Source organism: Spermophilus citellus, assembly GCF_964194105.1.
Source record: "Spermophilus citellus genome assembly, chromosome: 2".
NCBI classification, from domain to species: domain Eukaryota; kingdom Metazoa; phylum Chordata; class Mammalia; order Rodentia; family Sciuridae; genus Spermophilus; species Spermophilus citellus.
Genome location: NC_138183.1, coordinates 159004409 through 159025983, shown reverse-complemented (window position 1 = coordinate 159025983; position 21575 = coordinate 159004409). Strand labels below are relative to the sequence as shown.

Genomic DNA, 21575 nt, shown 5'->3' with positions numbered 1-21575 from the left:
AGAAGCAAGATTCAAAACAGAGCATCAGATGCCACTTCTAGTGCTTCTTTCCACCATAACATTTCTTTCTTTGATTGATTAGATAACCAAGAGTTTCTAGTAAGGATGTGTGTTGGATCTGAAATGTTCTAATCAGGACATAGAGAAGGGGCTATAAATGAACTTGCCATAAAGGTCAGTGTTATCCTGCTAATGATGCTGTTTTCCACAATTACACAACTTTCCCATGTTCTCTACTGATGCTGAAATACCCCAAGCTTGGTCCAGAATTGTTTAGAATTGTAGTGGCTCAAAGCCTGAAAAGCATTATTGCTTTCTTTGACTGCTGTTCTGAAAATCAGGATGAGTAGGGAAACAGAAGCAAACTGGGACCAAAATCCAGAAGTTCATGGCCCAGGTAAGGCTTCTTCTGTGCTTCAAAACAGCATGTTGTGAGCAAACTGCAAAGAACCTAGACCCACTATCTGCTATTTAGTGCCTTAGTTTGGGGTAGGAGGCTTACTTTGACATTGTTAAACATCTTTTTTACTATAAGAAGCCACTGTAAAACACAACTATTGGGGGAGTTTAGAAGCTCAAATACACATGGAAGACAAAGTTTGTTAGGGAAACTCTTCCAGAGGGAGTAGGGTCATTCTTTCCTAAAGTGGGGAATCTCCTGCTACCAGTCCAAGGCCCGATTCCATATCCACCATCCCCACCTCCCAATGTGAAGCAGAATCATTTTCCTGCTGAGATCTGGGACACTCCTTGGCTTCTGATGGAAACTACTCTCCTCTCAGCCAGATCAACTCTGCCACCTTCTGTGGAGGTAATCCATGGTAGGTCCCCTAACTTTTCTGACCAGTGGACACATTGCCTGCTTGAGCATCCATTCGCCACAGCCACCCTTCCTTTCCAGGGTGTATCCCTGAGGGCTGGGATTGGCCTACTGAGCCTCAGGTATAATGAGCCCTGCCTCTGCCTTTGGCCCACTCCACAGAGCTAAGAGAAGCTGGCTCTGGCCCTGGAGAGTAAGGACTACATATGGTACTATTTTTAGCCACACTGCACCCTTCATCCTATTTCAGAAAAGCCACTCACTCCTGCACCCTGCGTCCTAGGCAAACTCAGGATCTCCCTGGGAAGCTTAGAGAGGTGGTGATCTGGCCCTCTCAGTAGCTAGCTACCCCCTGGCGGGCAGTATTTCTGGCGTCTACTACGCTGGAAGAGGAGGTCGGGGGCGGGACAACTGGTGGGGCTGCCCTCCCGCAGTGACGTCCCCGGGGGCGGAGGGGTGATCAACTGACTCTGAGCCCTCCTTTCCTCTCTCAGAGCCAGGTCCGTCGGTCCTCGGGAAATGCTACTACCACGATTGCAATTGTCGCGCACGCCTTCGCCAGTCAGACTGCTCTACCACTGTTGCGCCCGGGGTCCGAAGACGCATCACCCAGAGTGGAAACATGCAGCCAGGAGCGGCTCTGCAGGCTGTGCTGCTGGCGGTGCTGCTGGCGGGGCCACGGGGCGTGAAAAGTCGCCTTCTGAGCGGTGAGTGCATGCGCTGGGGCGAGAGCTCTTGCCGGGACAGTCCGCACCCCAGCAGTCTGCACGGGGTGGGGAGGGAGGCGTTCCCCGCTGCACTCCCCGGCCCAGCCATCAGAACCTCCTGCTTCCAGAGAGCAATCGCTCCGCAGCTGGGATCGGGACCGGTTCCTGGGGCCATTCAGTGTCCTGGAATGCTGGAAGTCCATTCCCCGCCGAGGGTTACCCTAGTGGGTCTGAGAACTAGGTTGGGTGGGGCAGTGGACGAACCCGCTCAGCCGGTGCCCCTCCAGCTCAGCCAGCTCCGTAGAGCACGGCTCTATAGTTCCTAAAAACCCCACACGGAGCAAGCTCACCAACCCCCTTTACCTCCCACTCGAGAAGGCCGCCACGCAGACGGCGGGGTGGAGATCCTGGAACCGCGGTGCTGTGGGAACCTTGCCAGTTATTCCCGGTCTCCTCTGTGGGGAGGATGGCAGGCTCCAGCAGCTGGAATAGGAGCGCTTAGAGATCGGGAAAGCTGCTTAGTTAGCGTGGGACCAGCCCCGTCTGGCTCTGGAGAATGACTCTCTGTCTGCTTCCTTCCTTGTGTGGTGTCCACAGCAGCCTCGGATTCGGACCCCAGAGGAGGTACAGTGCTCTGCTTTTTGCCTCTTCCAGTTGTTCTGCGTGTGGCGGGAGGGGAGAGGGCGAATACTGGTGCCCTTTTTCTCCTGTGCTGGGCGTCGACGGCTTGGCCAACAGGAGGGAGGAGGAAGAATGGCAACCTCTTCCTCCGGGGTATCCCAGTTTGTGGAACTGATTTAGCCGTCTAGGGTTGACTTCAAGATGGGGTTTAGTGCGGGGCAGTAAATGGGGAGAGTAACTGAGTTGAGCTGCTTGGATTAGGGCTGCAGGAGCTCAGTAGTTGATAGGGGTGGGTAGAAGACCCGCCTACTCTTCCCCTTCCTGCAAATGAGAAAAGAAAGACACTTCCTGAAGGCGGGGGAACCAGATGGGCCCTCCGCCTCTTTCCAGCTCTGGCCCTCTCTGGCACTCACTGCAGGGTTGGGATGTGTGGCCAGGCTGGACCATACAGGAAATTTGATTAAGGTGTTACATTTCATTTTCTCTTGACAATCTAGCATGGAAAAATGAGGGCTGCCAGTAAATTCAACTTCAATTTACAGTTATGCTGGTGGCAAGGTTGGGGTGTTCCTAGTGGCTCATTTGCCCTCCATTTGCTGCCTGATTTGGAGCCCCCTTTAAGGAATCATAGAGGCTTGGCTGGCCCAGCCTTCTTTCCAGGCAGTCTGGCTGCTGTCACAGCCTCTCTGAAACACCTGCTTGGTGAAAACATCAATGTCAAAAGAGCCCTTTTAATTTGCTGGTGGACCCGTCCAGTGAGAGCTTCTCTATTTAGCAGCAATAACCAAAAAAAAAAAAAAAAAAAAAAAAAAGAAGAAGGAGAAGAAGGAGGAGGAGGAGGAGGAAGAGGAGGAAGGAAGGAAGGAAGGAAAAAAGGAAGGAAGGAAAAGGGGAAAAGTGCAAGACTCTTCTAACTTGTTGCTTTTTGAGAATTTCTTTATAAAAGCAATGAGAGGAGAAATAGAAAATAAAAATTCACTGCAGCTTTCTGAATCATCTTTATGTGCTCTTTTCCATTTAGCACTAATAATGTAGTTAACTGTCTGCAGCCTTTGCCCTGCATTCTGGACAGTATTAGGAATAATGAAAGCTATCTGGCTCTCTGCAGCACTGCAAAACAAGTTGGGGAAACAAGTGCATTCCAGAAGTTCTGGGAAGAGGTCCCCAAATAAAATCCTTTATTCCTACTCTGTGGTAGCAATTCATTATACCCACAGCCCACAATTTGGCTCTGTCATTGCAGGGACTACTCTCTTTGTTGAAATGTGGCTTTCATTTTGTATAATTTAGATCCAGAGACATAAGCCATGTTCTCTCCTGGGCTAGGAATTGGCATTTGTTTCTGTATTTCCAGCACCTAGAACAGTGCTAAGCGAAAGGTACACTCAATACATGTTGATTGAACAAAGGAGGATGAATTAAAGAAAAAAAAAAGACAAAAAAATTTAAAACAAATGAGTAATGAAGCTGAGGTTTTGTTGCAGCAAGGCTTCAATCACCCAGACACAAGGAAGGGCAATGTGTGCTGAAGAATAATTTGCTACTTGCTTCTCAGTAGAATTCCATCCATTTGTCTGACGGAGTCTTTAGCCCTTCAGGTGTCAATTATATGAGACACTCTAGTAGACTCCCAAAGCAACCCAAGCCCCGGGGTGGAGTGAGGAATGAGCAGTCTAATTGAGAGGTACTGGCTTGACTTTGTAATCAGATCTGGGTCCTGACTTGGATAATACTCATTTTCTCATTTGTAAAATGGCACATAAACAACATCTACATCAGGGTACTGTTATGAGGGTTAAATGAGATAAAGTCTATATATAAATGTAAAGCCCTTACCACAGTTGATAGCACACAGGAAAAGTTCAGTAAATCTTAGCTATTGTCTTTAGGTCAGGGAACTGTCAGTAATAGAAAACCCCACAGATATCATGTACTTAGCTTCAGCCCACATCAGAGACCGAGCAAATTAGTTCTGCTGCACATAGGCAGAAGGTTTCAGGGTAGAGGAGTCCATGTCTGACTTCAGAACAACTCTCTTACCTGAAGGAATCACTCAACAGAGATACTTACTTTATACACTCTCCCCTGAGATTTCCTAAAAGCATAAAATTGTTATTTATAATTCTTAAGCCATAAATCTTCATCAACTTCCCTTAAAAGATAAAAATGTCTGCTTTTCAAGAATCTATAACTGAGCAAACAAAACATGTGTCCTTGCATAATCTGAGCATCAGAGTTTAAATCACCCCAACTCCATGTTGGAAGGAGTATTAATTTTCTCTAAGAACTCTGACATAACCTTCTGATGATAAGTAATCATAATTCTGTCCAGAAGTAGCTCCATTCTGATGCCTCTGAGGCTCCTTGCTCTTGTTTACATTTCTGGTACACTGAAACAGGTTGCCTTCTTTTATCTCTAGGGCAGCTGGTTTGCCGGGGAGGGACACAGAGGCCTTGTTATAAAGTCATTTATCTCCATGATGCTTCCCGAAGACTGAACTTTGAGGAAGCCAAAGAAGCCTGCAGGAGGGATGGGGGCCACCTAGTCAGCATCGAATCTGGAGATGAGCAGAGATTGATAGAAAAGTTCATTGAAAACCTCTCAGCATCTGATGGTGATTTCTGGATTGGACTCAGAAGGCATGAAGAGAAGAGAAGCAACAGCACAGCCTGCCAAGACCTTTATGCTTGGACTGATGGCAGCATGTCAAAATTTAGGTAAGTATGTGGAGCTGACTTCTTTGACATAACTCAGAAAAGAGACAGGCTGGATCCACAGTGCCAGATCCTTGGGGAAGACAGAGGCCTGGGGGTAGTAACACCTGAAGAGCCATTGACCAGGACAGTGTGGTGAAAGTGGTGAATTTAGCCTTGACTTGGGCCCCATGGATGTCCAAAGAGTTCTACTCAGGTGGGCAAGCCCATCAGCATTATGTCAAGAACACATGATGCTTGAAGTCTTCGCCCTGTCCTTAATATGTAACAGCAAACCTACCCTTCTCCTGATGATTAGAGTCAACTATCCCTTGAAGTCAGTCTGTCCTTTTGGCTAGATATCTGGCTATAGCTAGAACTCCCATTAAGAGACTGAAGGTCCATAGAGTTGAAATCCAGAATAGGACTGTGGACTACACAGAACTATGATAATGGTCAGAAAATCAGAACCAAGACATAACTCTACAGATTGGCCAAGAGTGGAACTTGGGGAAGACTACAGTTTGTAGGACCCTCCTAAACCCTCAGCATCGAGACACTGATGCTCTCATACACCCCACCAAGACACTATGACATTGCCATCATCCCTCCCTATAAATGCAGTAACATTGTTAAAAATTTTAAAAACATCAAAATTCAGAGACAGACATAGGACTGTAAAATTTCTAACAGAATTAATATATTTTCATGATAGTTTATATAAGTAGTAAACACTAAGGCCCCAAAGGATAGAGAAGCAAAAGACCTGAGCAGATAGTTCACAAAATAGAAAATCTAATTGGTGTACAATCATATAAGAAAAAAGTTTAAAGTCATTATTAATTGGGGCTGGGGATGTGGCTCAATCGGTAGCGTGCTCACCTGGCACGCGTGCGGCCCGGGTTCGATCTTCAGCACCACATACCAACAAAAGATGTTGTGCCCGCCGAGAACTAAAAAATAAATATTAAAAATTAAAAAAAAAAGTCATTATTAATTGAAAGTAAAGATTTAAAAAATTACCTGTTACATTTAAAACAGTATGTAGGTAGCATCCATCACAACTCTTTATGCTAGTCATGTTCCTGAACTTCATATAAGTTCTGAGAGTAGCTCCTCCAATAGCATTATGGACTTCTCTTCCTGAAAGAAAAAGCACTTAAAAGATGATGGTTAGTAGGAAGCGTAGAAGGTTATTACTCTTCACATCACTGTAGCTGGTCCCAAGGTCATGACTGACTTATCAATCTCCCTCCTCTGCTATCCAGTCCAGATTCCCCCACCCTCTGCTGCTGTCAATAACTGACCTTGTGGCATGACCCAAATCCTCATCTCTGAATAGTGTTAGGCCCTAGTTACCTTGCACTTCTCAGGGTAAAGTTAACAGACTTTTCCATTGGCCATCAAAATTGGGCAAGTAAGTACAAAAAGATACCCAAATAGATAACCTAAGAGTCTTCACCCTGTCCATAATATATAATAGCAAACCTACCTCCTCCTGATGATTAGAGTCAACTACCTCCTGCCAAGAGAATGACATCACTTCTTGCCTGCTTGTTCCTGGACACAAGGACCCCAAATGTCCAAGAGGCAACCAGTGACTCATAGCTCAATGAGACTTACTCTGTCTTCTAGAAGAACTATTCCCCTCTGGAAACTAAGGATCTCTAAACTCCCAAAGCCCAGCATTGCAGAGACAAGAAGTACAAATTCCCTGAGTGAGCCATTATCAATGATGGGACTCCCACTTTCTTCCCTGGGCTCCCAGACCCATGTATTCTACTAGTGGAGGCACAGAAGTTTATAAATCATTGATTTAAAATGTACTTCTTTTTGGATGATGCCCTGCCCCCAAAGTATTGCCTCTAAGCTGATACTTCAGCTAAGTTTTCAACAAGCTATTCTCCATCACTCTATCAAGCTAGCAGCTTCAAGATGGTGCAATATGTGATCTGACAAGTGACTCCCATAGCCAGGTACTTACTTCCACACCTTCTTTGCTATAAAGTAGGAGCCTTTGTCTGATGAGATGTTATTTGGGATCCTGTTTTGATAGATTAAATATTATGTACACCTTTGAATAGTGGTGCTGACTAAGGTTCTTGGGCAGAAAAGGCAAACTCATGCCTAGATTGTGTGTCTGTTCCTACCAAAATGAATCATTGTCCCTTTCAGGGATCCAGTGTAGTAAACTTGCCACCAGGTGACATGTTGATCACCTCAAGTATTGATGCTATGACAAAGACACAGCATTGTCCTCTGTTGCTGGAAGGCTGGACATTTGGCAGTAGTAGTAGCCAGATCAGTCTTGATTAGTGGGATCCAATCTGTAGAATCTGTGCATAGCCTCCATTCTGCCTCCATTGTTACTATCTAGAGTGCTAGTACTAGGGTGACTGATAACCAGCTGGCTGGCATTACCTGAATGAGTCATTTGTCTCCTTGGCTGTTCAGTGCCTCTTACATGATAGATGCTCCCTGGTATCCTTTCACGTGTGATAGAAAATATTTTATGCCCAGTGATATGGATCATTCTATTCAGGAAGTCCTTGTCCCCAGTCTTCCAGTCTTTTTCCCTTTACATTCTTATCAGCTGACCATGCTGTTTGCTTTTCCCCTGAGTCTTTATGTATTCTAATCTTCCATAACTTCTATTTCCGTACAAAGAGGTTAACTAGGTGCATGAACTAAAGCAATGTCCAATGAGAGAGTGTCCTCCTAGCACACTGACTTTTTTTTTCTTTTTTTTTTATTGGTTGTTCACAACATTACAAAGCTCTTGACATATCATATTTCATACATTAGATTGAAGTGTGTTATGAACTCCCAATTAGCACACTGACTTTCAAGGCCACCTCCAAGTGGAGCTGCAGTTCAGCTGCTGTCCATTTTGGCTTCTTCACTCATACTTAACTGACCTTCATGAACCAAGCTCAGGCTGCCTGTATCAGCTAGCCATAAGGAACTTCTCATGCACCATAAGCGTGAGCTGAGGCAGAGGCTTTGGAACAACAGTGGTAGATATCATGGCAGTCTGCTCTAACTATTCATATAGCACCCCTTTGGTCATAGATATACCTCTTCCACCTTAAAACGGATTGATTCTAGCCTACCTGAGTTGTGATAAGATGTGTCTGATAATACCTAGCTCATAATGGGCAGATCAGGCTGCATGGTCTCTTGGTTGGTAGTCCTTGCTTAGTAAAAAAAAAAAAAAAAAAAAAAAAAAGTAGCAGTTGCTTTTCAAAAGGTGACGACTAGTTCTCGGCTACAGATGATATGACTTTGCTATAAAACCCTAGGAATCTGCAATGTGATTCTGTCATTAGGGTTGTCATGAATTCTATATGGGAATATGTTTCCCACCACTGGTATTTCAGTACACCTCAAATTCCAGTACTCCACAAAGCAGTACTCCTAGATGTAAAATATGCTACCTCTGGAACCCAAAGAGGCCTGCTAAGTATAAAATTTACTTCCTAAAATTATTAATAGTTTGTTCTTTTATTTGAAAGTATGCTCTGGCATTGTCTAGATCACTAGATCCCTACACATTTTAATGAAGTGGCAAGTTCCTGAATATTCATTCACAGGGTTTATCTCTAACCCTCTGGAGAACATGAGTCTTAATAATACCTCTAGTGTGGTACCTACTTCTTACTTATCTGATCCAACTAGCATAATGTCAGCAATAAAGTGAACCAGTGTGATTTTCTGTAAGATTTCTAGGAAGTTCAGGCCTCTTCATACCATATTACAACAGAGGGTAGGAAAAATCAATGCAGCCTCAGTCAAGACCATACAAGTTTACTATTGTCCATTGCCAATAAGCACAAACCATTCCAGATTCTTTCTGATTCAGATGGAAAAGAATGTGTTCACCAGATCTGCATATTAAGTACTGAATGGCATATCAGCCTGCTCTAGCAAAGATGTCACATATGGCACAGCAGCTAAAATCAGGGTTTCACCTTGATTGAGTTTGTGCTATCATTGTGTTAGTCAGCTTTTCATTGCTATGACCAAAATACTGACAAGAACAACTTAGAGGAGGAAAAGTTTATTTGGCTTACAGTTTTAGAGATCTTCCTGATTTTTGCATGAGTCAGACTAGTAAATTAAATACGGATATGATGAGGAACATCACACTGCATTCTCTAGGTCTTTAAGGAGGGCACCATTTTCTGCCATCTTCCCTGGATTAAAGATATTGTTGTTGATTTAGTAACTCAGGGGGGAGGGGTGGGAAGGAGTGCAGTTTCAAAGGCTTCTACTTCATCTGCTCCACTATGATAGCCTAAGGAACCAACATGGAACCATACCAACTACCAATATGTCTATTCAATTCATATATGAGGAGACCGGGACAATGACTACGGGCTGGGTCCTTCTGTGAGCTGACCTCTATTAATACCTGGTCCCAATATGTTCCCACTCCAAATGGGTAATAGCACTTCAAGTCTGAATATCAGTGTCAACTTATACCTTGTGTCAAACAGTTCTTTGTAATATTTGGATATACTCCTCTCTCCCAGCGTATGGTTACTTAAGTAAATGGCCAGAGGTTCCTTTGGGGAAAGAACAGGGGAAATTATTATCACATGTGCCTGCCATGGTACTTCAGAGTCCTTCTTCCTGGGAACCTGGCCTTTCCCTCTATCAGTTAGTTATGAGTTTGAAAACTGACTCAAATCCAAAAATTACATTCAGGTATAATATTCCATGTCTCCCTGAAATGAAATAATGTAAAGGCTAGTAGGGAGTATCAAAGGATTTGGAAAAGAGGATGGAGGTAACTAATGAGGCGCAAAGCCTAGCGCCCCAGCTGTCCAGCATAATGTCTAAGGAGTGCTTACTGCAAGCTTATCTATTGTTCAGGAAATTCAAGTAGAGCAAAAGGACCTTCCTTCCTTCCTTCCTTCCTTCCTTCCTTCCTTCCTTCCTTCTCTTAGCTGTCTCTTTACTCAGGAGGGACTCTGACAAGAGCCAGGCAGAGCAGCAGTGTCTGGCTAAATAGTCTGAGCACCAGGACAAGAACCCAGCCCTGAAGGGAAGCAGCTCAGGTGTGATCAGGCAGACTACAAAGCCCAGCCCTGAGTTAATACCTGAGATGGGTGCTTCAGATTTAGACTCTCAATGGGATCCAAGTCTTTAACCTGGCACCCACATATCCAACTGGGTGGCAGCACCATTTAATTCCAGGTTTTACTGGATAACTGCTAATGCACCCCTTCAGGGGTCTAGGAAGGCAAAGAGAAAACATCTGGTAGTGGAGGCTGAAAAGCTTACAAGCCTTATCACATGGAAATGATGTAAAAACTGAAAAAGACCAAATGGTCCTTCTTTCCATGTCTCTACCCCTTACCTTACTTAACAGCCTCTATATTTTGGAGGGTCATACAGTGATGGCTAATGAAAAGCAAAAAAAGATGGAAACAGAGCAAGTTTTGGATGAGACATATTATGCCTCTTCTCAATGCGTATGATATCTTAAAAAAGGGAAACAAAACAAAAAGCAAAAAGCAAAAAAAAAAAATGAGCAGCCCTGCTAGCTGCCTTTTCTCATAATTCCTTTGCAGACATCATATGGTAATAGATTCCTCCGTGCAAAGAGGTTGTGGCAAATGTCAGATGATTGATTGTGATGTCCATATTAGAAAGTATGTGGCTCTGTTTATTGGCAGTGTTTCAATCCCTTCTCTCTGTGTATTATGTTCTGAAGCTAAGTATCATGTTAGTGTCCCAGTGGAACCTGATGGGAAAACAAAGGCTTGGAAGTCTTGGGGTATGTTTCTCCACTTGCCTCTATTGTTTATTCCTTTCCTACAGGAACTGGTATGTGGATGAGCCTTCCTGTGGTAGTGAAGTCTGTGTAGTCATGTACCATCAGCCTTCAGCACCTGCTGGCATTGGGGGCCCCTACAAGTTCCAGTGGAATGATGACCGATGCAACATGAAGAACAACTTTATTTGCAAATATTTTGATGGTAATGAATGCTCTCCCAAGTGGAATTCTCAACCTCCTCTCTTATTTCATAAGCAGCTGCTTGTACCAAGAATTTGGTATGTGGTCACTAAGAATGCTTATCACAAATGCCAGCAATGATAAACTTCAGGAATTCTTGTAAAGAGATATGTAATGATACTTCCTCACTGAGAAATAATTCTAGGAAAGGAAAGGTTATCAGATGCTAAGAGAATGGATGAAAAGAAGAAAGAATATATTTCATGTGTGATAAAGCAAGATTTATGAGAACATCCAGAAAGAAAAAAATTCTCTCTCTGGACAAACAAAAATTCTTACTCATTCTACATGCACAGTTGGCTGTAGGAGCTTGGAATAAGCTGACCATTGCTCCTACAAGTCTTCTAACAGCTATGTGAGATTATTTTCTCAGAATTTAAAGAAACACACTAATAACCAGAGGAGGCAGAAGATAAAATACACCAATTTTACTGGCACCAGGAAAAAATAGCAGGCACACTGATGATCAAGTTTAAACTCCCCAGGCTACCCACTGTCTATATGTCTTGCAAACTCAACTTGCATTTGCTTCTAGATCTTTAAGAGTTGCAAATTGGCTATAAATCCAGTCTCACCCTGCTGAGGTTTCCCAGACTCCTTTATTAAAACTGACATAGATCTAAACTTGAACTGATTCTTGATCTATTCCTGAAGTTTCTCACCTCCCTGAAGCCAAATTCTTGGCCCCAGTTCTGCATTCTTTCCTGACAGGAGTAGAGTGACTTGTTAGTTATATCTAGTTTGGGACTAAGAATCCTGTCATTTAAAATTTTTTAAATTGGACTATGCTCCGGGGGTAACTTTTGCTGCTAAAAGATATTTTTCCTTCTTCATCTCTTAGACAAATTCTTTTATACAGTGACCATACCAAGATTCTCCCTACCATACTGAGTTGTCTCAGGCTGGGAGGTTTTAAAGAACTAGACTGGCTTATCAAGGTCACCCTCAAAGATCAGTGAAAGGAAAACACTTGTTACAAACTGGCTTTCCATTATTCCTATTAATTCTATTATATTAACTCCATGGCTAAACATTTTTACTTTTTAAACATTTTTTGAAATGTGAGATTTTGAAATTTGCTTTAATATTCTTTTATTTTTTAGCTTGGTTCCTTTCTAAAAAATCGTATTCATCATTACTTTTGCTATTGCTCATATTATTTAGACTGAGTTCTGTCCAGAAAAATATGGCATACACAAAGATTTTACTAGGAGAGTAAAGTAAAAAGGATATTTGCAGAAGTGGTAGGCAAAGAGCAGGAGATGGTAAAGTACCCAGAGACTAACTACAGTGGGAAGCTCTTACCACCCCTAGACCTAAAAGGGCAAAAGGAAAGAATCTTTTAACAGAATCCAGAAAAGGCTTGAGGTCATAAAAAAAGAATCCACTCAACAGAAATGGTAACCAAAAAATACAATTATTGTAAAATTATGCTGATAAGCAAGGGACCATGAAGAATAAATACTGTGACCTCTCTCTCCTACCTTCTGATCTCCTGCTTTGCCTCCCACTGGTTATGTCTAATAAGAAACCAAAGGATTCCCAGTGAAACTGTCCATAGAGATCAGCCCAGATCAGAATGATCCAATAGTGGGAGATAGGCACATGGCAAAGAACTAACACATTGCCTTTATGTGGTCTCCCATCCTCAGCATAAGTTCATATTATTCAGTATGCTGAAAAAAGGGTGGACAAGATCAGTCTCAGTTCTCACCATTCTAACACCTCTCCCCATCCTATCCTAATGCCTTTCTGCTAGTTTAGTTCCCCAAGAGACTTAACTGTTGTTTCCTGTGTGTAGAACACATTTTCCCTCTCCCTTTGAATTTGTTTTCACCTTTCATGTTCAGGTTAAGCAGCAGTGTCTGGCTAAATAGTCTTGAGCATCAGGGCAAGAACCCAGACACTCAGAATATTTAGAACTTACTAAACAACTAAGTAACACAAGTCATAACAACAAAGTAAAACAAGTGATACTGGATTGGGTTACAGACCATGATAATAATGATGATGATGGTGACGGTGATGATGACAATTTTCTATAAATGATAATATTAGGACAATTGGCAGAATGTGCATATGATTAGATAATAGTATTATATCAATGTTGATTTCTTGGTTTTGATCAATGGATTGTAATATAGTATAAAAGAATGCCTCTCTCCCCTTTAAATATAAATTGAAGTTGTTAAGAGTAGAGGGATACTTGGGGCTGGGGATGTGGCTCAAGCGATAGCGCACTCACCTGGCATACGTGCGGCCCGGGTTCGATCCTCAGCACCACATACAGACAAAGATGTTGTGTCTGCTGAAAACTAAAAAATAAATATTAAAAATTCTCTTAAAAAAAAGAGTAGAGGGATACCATGTCTGAAACTTTCTTTTTGGAAAAAAGTTACATATGTGTATATATATAAATATATGTATATTATAAATTCAGCATCTATGTATATATAGAGAGATATAAGCATATAGAGATAGGTAGATGATTGATACAGATAATAATTAAGCAAATGAAATATAATAAAATAATAAGGTGAAGGATATATGAGAATTCCTTGTACTATTCTTATAAATTTACATAAATCTGAAATTATTTCAAAATAATTTCCTTGGAGAAGCTTTCCAGGACCCCTCAAGGTTAGGTGATCCTCCTGTGAGAACCAGAGCACCACAGTACTTTCACTTCCCGTTTCCAGGTTTGTCCCTTTCACTATATGCTTACAAGAAGTCTGGAAATATACTTGTCTAGCCAACTGATGAACTAGGGGAAGATCACTTCTGTGGTTCCCAAAAGATGACGTTCTGTCCTATCATGCCACAGTAGCAAGAGACTGAGTCAGTTATCATCTCTAAAACTAGGGTTGAGAATGTGGCCATATAGCATGCAAGCCAGACCTGAATATTTGATTATTCCAGGAATACAGTAAAGGCACAGGGATATTCAGGGAAAATTAGAGAGAAACCATTCAAGGTATAGCAGATGCACTACTCAGATGTATGGTAGATGCATGGCATCGAGGTGCCATGTTTACTGCAATTTTGCACAGTAGACTGAATTATGGAGGAACAACAATACGAATAGATCATTAAATGTCACTGAATATACTATGTATTTCCATGTAATATCATGAAATTAACATGAATTAATATTCTCCTATATGTCCATATTTTATGGCCACCTTGTCAAATATAAGCTCCTTAGAGGGCCAGGATTATTTCTCATTTGCTGTTGCATGGCACAGTTATATCTCCTTACTATTTTAACTTTTATTTGAATTTATTAATTTTTATTTGAATTGGTTGAAATTCCAGTTTAGCAACTTATTGGTTATGAAATTTGGGCAAGTTATTTAATCTCCCTGACTTTTGGTTTCCTCATGTAGAAAAACCAAAAACCTGACTCCCTTGTCAGGTCATTATCGAGATTGAGCTTGTTCTTATAAAACATTTAGAATAGTTTCTATCATTTGTAGGCATTATATAAGTGAGTTTTCAAATAAATATATTTGCTTCACCTCTATGTACACACACTTATAGGAAGATGATTAAAAACTTCTGTCCTTTCTGAATGAAACTTCAGAATAAGCTTGCCATCTGAGCCTTAGGAATGTGAATTCTAAAGTTTTGCCCCTAAGAACCCTGTCACTATCAACTCCAGGGCATCTAAATAGCATAAGTGACTCATTGTCAATACAACAGTTCAGTCAGAAGCCAAAACATTTGACATAGGTTCTCTGTGCAACCTCACTTTCCCCAAGCTCTTGGAACTATTTAAAATAATTCAAGGCCAATCACCGGTTTTTGATTTGGGGCTAGCCAGTCCCTCGACCACTTTTATTGCTTGGAAATCAGTGCTTGTTGCTCTCTGAAACATCTGCAATATGAGTTGCTAAAATGTCTTGGATTGCTGTAAAATAATTCAGGAGTGTAAGTATGGAAGTAGGGCTTTCTGTTGAAATCAGATGAGCTATACATTGATAGAAGCAGGAGCTACATCACAGCACACAGGGATTCATCATACAGACTTTCTACTTTGGTGCATATTTAGAAATTCTCATATTTAAAGTTTTTGAATAGTTTTCTTTTTTAAGAAAAAACACCTAAGTAAAGCTGGGGGAAGGCTAGTCTTTATGCAGAAGCAATTCTTTTGATTTAATGAACCTAGTCCTGGTATCTGATAACAGAAAATAATCTGATTACAATAAAGTTTATTGGAAATGGTTGCTATACTCTAGCTGATTTTATTCAGATGGCAGGAAAGTTTTGTTATTATTTTCATTTTTATTTCTGCAGAGAGACCAACTGCTCCTTCCACAAGACCTGGAGGTAAGGCTGTCATTTGAGATTTGAGTTAACTCAGACCCTCTTCATTGAGTTAGAATCAGTTCTTTAGACCAGATTATTCGACAGAAGATGCTGGTGTTAACCCAGACAATTTGGATGCACCACATCCAGCTATGATGAGTCCATTATTCTCACTCTTTGGTATTGTCTCTTTCAAAACTGAAGAACAACAGAGCAAATTCAGTTTGAGATATTATTTATTATTATTGACAATAGGAAGGGAATTATTTAATTTAATGAGACAAGAAATGAGCCAAACAGAATGGTCCTAGCAGAGAGTTGCTGGCCCTTCCTCTCAGCACCTCACTCCTCCATGTGGCTATTAAGCCAGCTGCCTGTCACTTGTTTTACTGCCTGATCCTCACCTAACGACAGTAAAATTCATATCTTTACTTTCCTATGTATATAAGTGTCGATGGCCAGGTTGCTACTGCTATTTAGCATCTCACTTTACACATGGTAGGACCTCAGAGAATATCTGCATTAAAGTTCCTTTTTCCAAGTTCTCAAGTCCATGTGTCTCTCTCCAGGTGAAAGAACAGAGCCAGCAACACCCACAATTCCAGAGGAAACACAGAAAGAAGATGCCAAAGAAACATTTAAAGAAAGTAAAGGTATGTACAGAGTTCACTTGGGGAAAACAGACAATGAGACTCTCTTGATTGCTTTACTATATGGTTATATTCCCTATTTTGTTCTTTCCCACAGCTCCTTAAAAATGGAATTAGACCGTTATCTGTGACTTTGCCAAAACTGTATTTAAGGTTAGGTTTCATCAGTGAAATATGCAAATAGAGCTATCAGAAGACAATTGAGGAGATCAGACTAGTCAGGAAGTAAAAGACCTTCAGGAAGACAAAGCCCCTTGGTCTTAGGCTAGAGGTGGGATAGGGCTGGGACAGAGAGAATGGATGCAGAGACAGAAGAGCGGAAAGACCTGCACCACAATGCATGACACCTGAGATTAATAGCCATCTGTGAAATAGAGGAAATGGACCAAAACATTTAAAAAGATAAAGGTAAAAAAGATAAAAGGTAAAAGAAAATGGAGTGATAAATTGGAGTGCTAATGGACTTTCAACCTCACCCTCACACTGAGTTTCAAGAAGGAAATCTGGGTTTTTGTTACTGGGCAACTTTAAAAAAACACTTAAGTTCTCTGTGCTTCAGTGTAATCATTTGCATAATAGAAGTAATAATATTTTTCTTAGCTACCTAGGAACATTACTGTGTCCATAAAATGAAATAGAATGTTGCAGTTCTGACACTAACCATCTGAGTTGGCACAGACTCCGCCACCCCTCACAACTTAAAACTGCCCTCACTTCAAACATTACCCACAAGTTTAGGGATCCTCAGGTCACATCTCTTCTGACCAATTGGCTACAATTCCAGGGGTGCCTACAACCCTCTCTCAAGTTCAAAAATTCATTAAGACAACTCACAGAACTCAGGAAAACACTGTACATACTTAGGCATGTTATTACTTAGGATACAGCCAAAGAAAAGAACATGGGGTGAGGTCTAAAGGAGTTCTAATTGGGCCCTTCCATGTTCTCTCCCAGTGGAATCAGAATGTATCATCCTCCTCCTGGCATACTGATGTATACAGGAAGCTCCACTGATCCTTGGTGTCCAGGGGGTTTACAGGAGTTTCATTGATTACTTAGGTGGGGTAGATCTTATCACCAGTCATGTGGTATAACTCAGTCTCCAAAGGAGGTCAGGCTGATGTCATCAGGCTCAGAGCCCCCACCCAAAAATCACTTGTCCAGTTTTCTTGTGTGGCCAGCCCCCCACAGATACATGCCACCACTGTCTTGGACAGGTCCTTACAATAAACTCTAGTACCATCCAAGATGCTCATGAATAACAAAGTCAATTCTATTACTTGGGAAATTCAAGTATTTAGACCCTCCCTCCCAGGAACCAGGGGCATTTTTTTATGATACAACAAACGTAATATGTGATAGAAAAAAAAATAAAATGCTATGCAAAGGTGTGTGGCATTTTTATTGCTCTTTGATATTATAGTGGTACTTAAAGAGGATTTTTGGAGTATTTTGGTTTTAGTTTTTGATGGTTGTCAGGTTTGCAGCTTCTCAGGGGGGAAAAAAACAGTAATAGCCACTGGATGGCTGGAATCTTAGATCAGTGGGAACAGGAAGGAAGTTAGTCTAAAATTCTTGCTTCCTCACAAAACCTTATTGTTGGTTCTAAGTCTTAAAGGACTAAAAGGTACAGAAAAGAAGACCTCTAAGAGAATTTCATAGTCACTGCTCATGAACCCATCTGAAGCCAGTTGGTCTTAGTTAGAAATGTTGGGAAGCATTTAAGTCTAATTTGTGTGCTCTGTGAACTTCTGTTTTGCAATAATGACCCCAGGACTTTTGACTGGATTCTTCTTTGCTTCCTCTCCCCAACCCCTACACTGGGAACTACCATAGCTGCTCTCAGAGGCCAAGGCATCAATACTGCACCAATAGTCTCTGCTTTGCTACGAAGGACAAGGGAAGAAAGAATATCTTTTATCCAAAAAATAATCACTTTGAATTATAAAAAGTACCCTTTTGGTATTTGCAAGACTCTAAAAATTAAAATTATTTTCATTATTATTACTTAGGGTAAAAGGACAGGTAGAAAATATTTAATGAGGGGCTGGGGATGTGGCTCAAGTGGTAGCGCGCTCGCCTGGCATGCGTGCGGCCCGGGTTCAATCCTCATCACCACATACAAAGAAAGATGTGTGTCCACCGAAAACTAAAAAATAAATATTAAAAAATTCTCTCTCTCTCTCTCTCTCTCTCTCTCTCTCTCTCTCTCTCTCTCTTTAAAAAAAAGGAAATATTTAATGAAACTAGAAGATGCTTTACTAACTGGGTAATTCTACATCTACCTCCTAGGAATGTGCTCTCTGGAATACCCTGTATTTGGTTATGCCTTTTAAAAAAATTTTTTAAATATATTTTTTAGTTGTCAATAGATACAATGCCTTTATTTTATTTATTTTTATGTGGTGCTGAGGATCGAACCCAGTGCCTCATACATGCTAGGCAAGCACTCTACCACTGAGCCACAACCCCAGCCCCTTGATGATACCTTTTGAAGCCAGGTTTGAAGCACACACACATGCCAAAAAAAAAAAAATCACCAATGCTGATAGTGTGCCATTTTTCTTTTCAGAAGCTTCCTTGAATCTTGCCTACATCCTAATCCCCAGCATTCCCCTTCTCCTCCTCCTTGTGGTCACCACAGTCATATGTTGGGTTTGGATCTACAGAAGGAGGCAAGTAAAACCTTCTTTATGTAAACCTTTGTGTCCTCTGCTGTTGTGAATATTTGGATATTGTCCTGTTTACTTCATTAAAAGTCACAGAAGCCCCAAGACAATGGACACTGTAGATTAGAGAGTAAATTATCTGGCAGGCTCAGAGTATTCAGAGATTAAGAGAGTGATATTACATTCTTTATTTTGGAGTATGTGGAAGATTTTAAACAATTTGAAAAGTGAAACTATGTTATTCACTTCCTGTGTACCCACATATCACCCAGCAAAAGTGCTCTCACAAATATAGGTCCTGGTTCCAAAAGTGTGTTGAGTAAGGAATGACTGGTAGGCCATGTGAAGAATGACTGTTCCCAAGCATTCTGGTAAGCCTCTGAAACAGAGCCACTTCGTTCAGAATGAAAGAGCCAAATTCCTTTTAACTGACTTTTAAAAAATTGATTGCATAGGAGTAGATTGGTTCAAAACACTAGATAGTATAGACAACCTCTGTTTTCAGGCAGGATCAGTGTCCCTATTTTTTAGGCACACAGAATTGTTCTCAGTTACCTTTTCATTTCCCAGGATCATGGTATTCATAGAAGGCTAGTATTCCCATTTATGATAGAAAAAGGTTCAATTTAAGTTTTGGCTTCCTTTGATGACCAATCTGAAACTAATTAGTAAGATTCTGATGAACAACTTTTCAACTTCCTTAAGGGCTTATTACAAGCATCAAAGCAATGAATACATGCAGAGTGGGCATCTGATAAGTACTCAAAAATGTCAGCCATTATTCTGATCGTTTTTATCTAAAAGTAGAATTCAGTTCAAAAATTACAAATATATTTTTCAACTGCTTACTCTGCAGTTGATTCTTCATTTCCCTTCTTTATCTATTTAGCACCTCGCCAGGATTTGGGAATAGTAACTCATGCTTGAGTCTATCTCTCCCAGGGTTTTTAACCTTTCTTTGTGCCATAGACCCCTGTAGCAGTCTGGTGAAGCCTGTGGCCCTTTTCCCAGAACAAAATTTTTAAATGCATAAAATTTACATTGGGTTGCAAAGGAAACAATTAGACTTTTATATTGTTTAGCAAAAATATTTCCAAAAATGAATACATGACACAGCATTTTCATGTGCTTTTTATTAATTGCTCTTTATTTAGTGATGGGTATAATTATTATAATTTTGAGGTTGAGATGAAGCAACTGTGATAACTGTGATATGATATGAAAATAGTTATGATTCCTGTTGTTGATCAAGTCAAAGATATTTTAAATTCTACTCTGGTTTATTAACTATATTCATGGAAGGCCATGCTATGTTTCACTTATAGATGAGTTTTGAAAAGAGTGACATTTTTTGCCCATCAAATTCTATCCCTGGACCCTCCCAGGACTCTGGGTGCCCAGGATAGAAACCTGCTTAACACTTTCCTGATTTGTCCTCCTCCCTCCCCAAAGCCCTGGCCTGTAGGTTTTGGTGAGTAAGAAGTACACTTTGAGGAACCGCTTTCAGGAAGCTTAGAGATGTTCTCAGGGGAGCACCTCAATTGCCTGGTTTCAAATACTCAACCCTGTTTCTCCCCCTCCCAGGACACGGGAACAGGCAGACCCTAGCATAAAAGGAAAACACAACATCTGGCCCTCTCCTCACCAAGAACACAGCCCAGACCTAGAGGTTTACAACGTCATAAGAAAACAAAGTGAAGCCGATTTAGCTGAGCCCCGGCCAGACCTGAAGAACATTTCATTCCGGGTGTGTTCAGGAGAAGCCACTCCTGACAACATGTCTTGTGACTATGACAACATAGCTGTGAACCCTTCAGAAAGCGGGTTTGTGACTATGGCAAGTGTGGAAAGTGGATTTGTAACCAATGACATTTATGAGTTCTCCCCTGACCAAATGGGGAGGAGCAAGGAATGCAGATGGGTAGAAAATGAAATATATGGTTACTAGGACACATGAAAAAAAAAAACTTGAACTGATAAGAATGGAAAATATATAAGAAGAAAATTCTCCTATTTTCTATAAAGGGAAGTACTCAGAATGTCTATGAAAATGCTTAGATCAGGTCCTGGGGGTGAGCATGTGATCCCCTCTAACCCCTGTTGGGTTCCCAAGTTCTGGCTTTATCCCTTGTCCCAGTCTCTTTCTCACCCAGCTGGACCTTATGAAAAAGCACCTTGGGTGCTGGGATTGTGGCTCAGAGGTGGAGCGCTTGCCTAGCATGTGTGAGGCACTGGGTTTGATTCTCAGCACCACATATAAACAATTAAGTAAAATAATAAAGGTCCATCAATAACTAATAAAAATATTTTAAAAAAAGCACCTTGGCACATAGTGGTGTCCCAATAAATGTCAGTCGACTGTCAGTTAAAGAAACAGTACTTTAACTGACAAAAATGGAGCTTGTAGCTGTAGAACATGGGGAGCCCACCTCTAGGTTCTGTTTTTCTTGCTCTATACAGCAGCACACATAATCACAAAGAGACAGACTACAGCATCTTTTCAAAGCCCAAGTATAGTAGCCCCAGGCTGGCCTGCCCATCAGCAATTTTCATATCTTTTTTTTTACTCAAAGAATAAAATCAAATAAAAAGCAGGAAACAGAATGTTAGTCAGTCTGTGTCTACAGCCCTTCCTCTGCATGTGGCCTCAGGGGACCTTTTTTTTTTCTCCTGACATCTAAACTTAGAAATGTTCAACTTGGAAATACTTTAGAAACTAAAAATGAAATTTGTGTCTGTGCTTCTAAACTTATTTGTGCTCCTAGCCCTGATAATACACGTTGTCTTATTTGCACATTCATTTTACTATAGCATCAACATATTACTAAGATTGATAATAATCCTACTTTTTTTGGTGGGGGGTGGGGACATGACTATATGACTACTTCAAATACTTTTGGTCTCAAATCCAGAGAAAAGTTTCTGGATTTGAGACCAAAGGCCTGATATCATAAGTCATGTAATTTAGTAAGTCATATACACTTCAAAAATCTGAAAGCCATTATTTAAATCACCAGCAACCTCCCTCTATCAACTTAATAATCTTATCATTTTAACCATTTCCCTCTTAGGAATTATTTT

At 41.1% G+C, this 21575-nt stretch overlaps 1 protein-coding gene across 3 annotated transcripts; it reads left to right on the top strand.

Moving 5' to 3' along the window:
- The first annotated feature begins 1295 nt into the window (after positions 1-1295).
- LAYN (layilin) lies at positions 1296-21354 on the top strand. 3 transcript variants are annotated; one of them, XM_081281282.1, is made up of 8 exons: positions 1296-1527; positions 2125-2151; positions 4569-4866; positions 10672-10829; positions 15164-15196; positions 15745-15828; positions 18398-18500; positions 20079-21354. In XM_081281282.1, exons 1-8 carry the CDS (start codon positions 1443-1445, stop codon positions 20440-20442), a joined length of 1152 nt encoding a protein of 383 aa, XP_081137408.1. In that variant the 5' UTR covers positions 1296-1442; the 3' UTR covers positions 20443-21354. The 3 variants fall into 3 exon arrangements, with proteins under 3 accessions (XP_081137408.1, XP_081137409.1, XP_081137407.1); XM_081281281.1 differs by having other exon boundaries at positions 1405-1527; positions 2128-2151; XM_081281283.1 differs by lacking the exon at positions 2125-2151.
- The last annotated feature ends 221 nt before the right edge of the window (positions 21355-21575 follow it).

Bases quoted from the DNA above. Each gene is read 5' to 3' on its own strand.
- LAYN (XM_081281282.1), top strand. From the start codon at position 1,443: ATGCAGCCAGGAGCGGCTCTGCAGGCTGTGCTGCTGGCGGTGCTGCTG. The intron at 10,830-15,163 runs GTAATGAATGCT...TTATTTCTGCAG, and splicing joins TATTTGCAAATATTTTGATG to AGAGACCAACTGCTCCTTCC. The intron at 15,197-15,744 runs GTAAGGCTGTCA...GTCTCTCTCCAG, and splicing joins TCCTTCCACAAGACCTGGAG to GTGAAAGAACAGAGCCAGCA.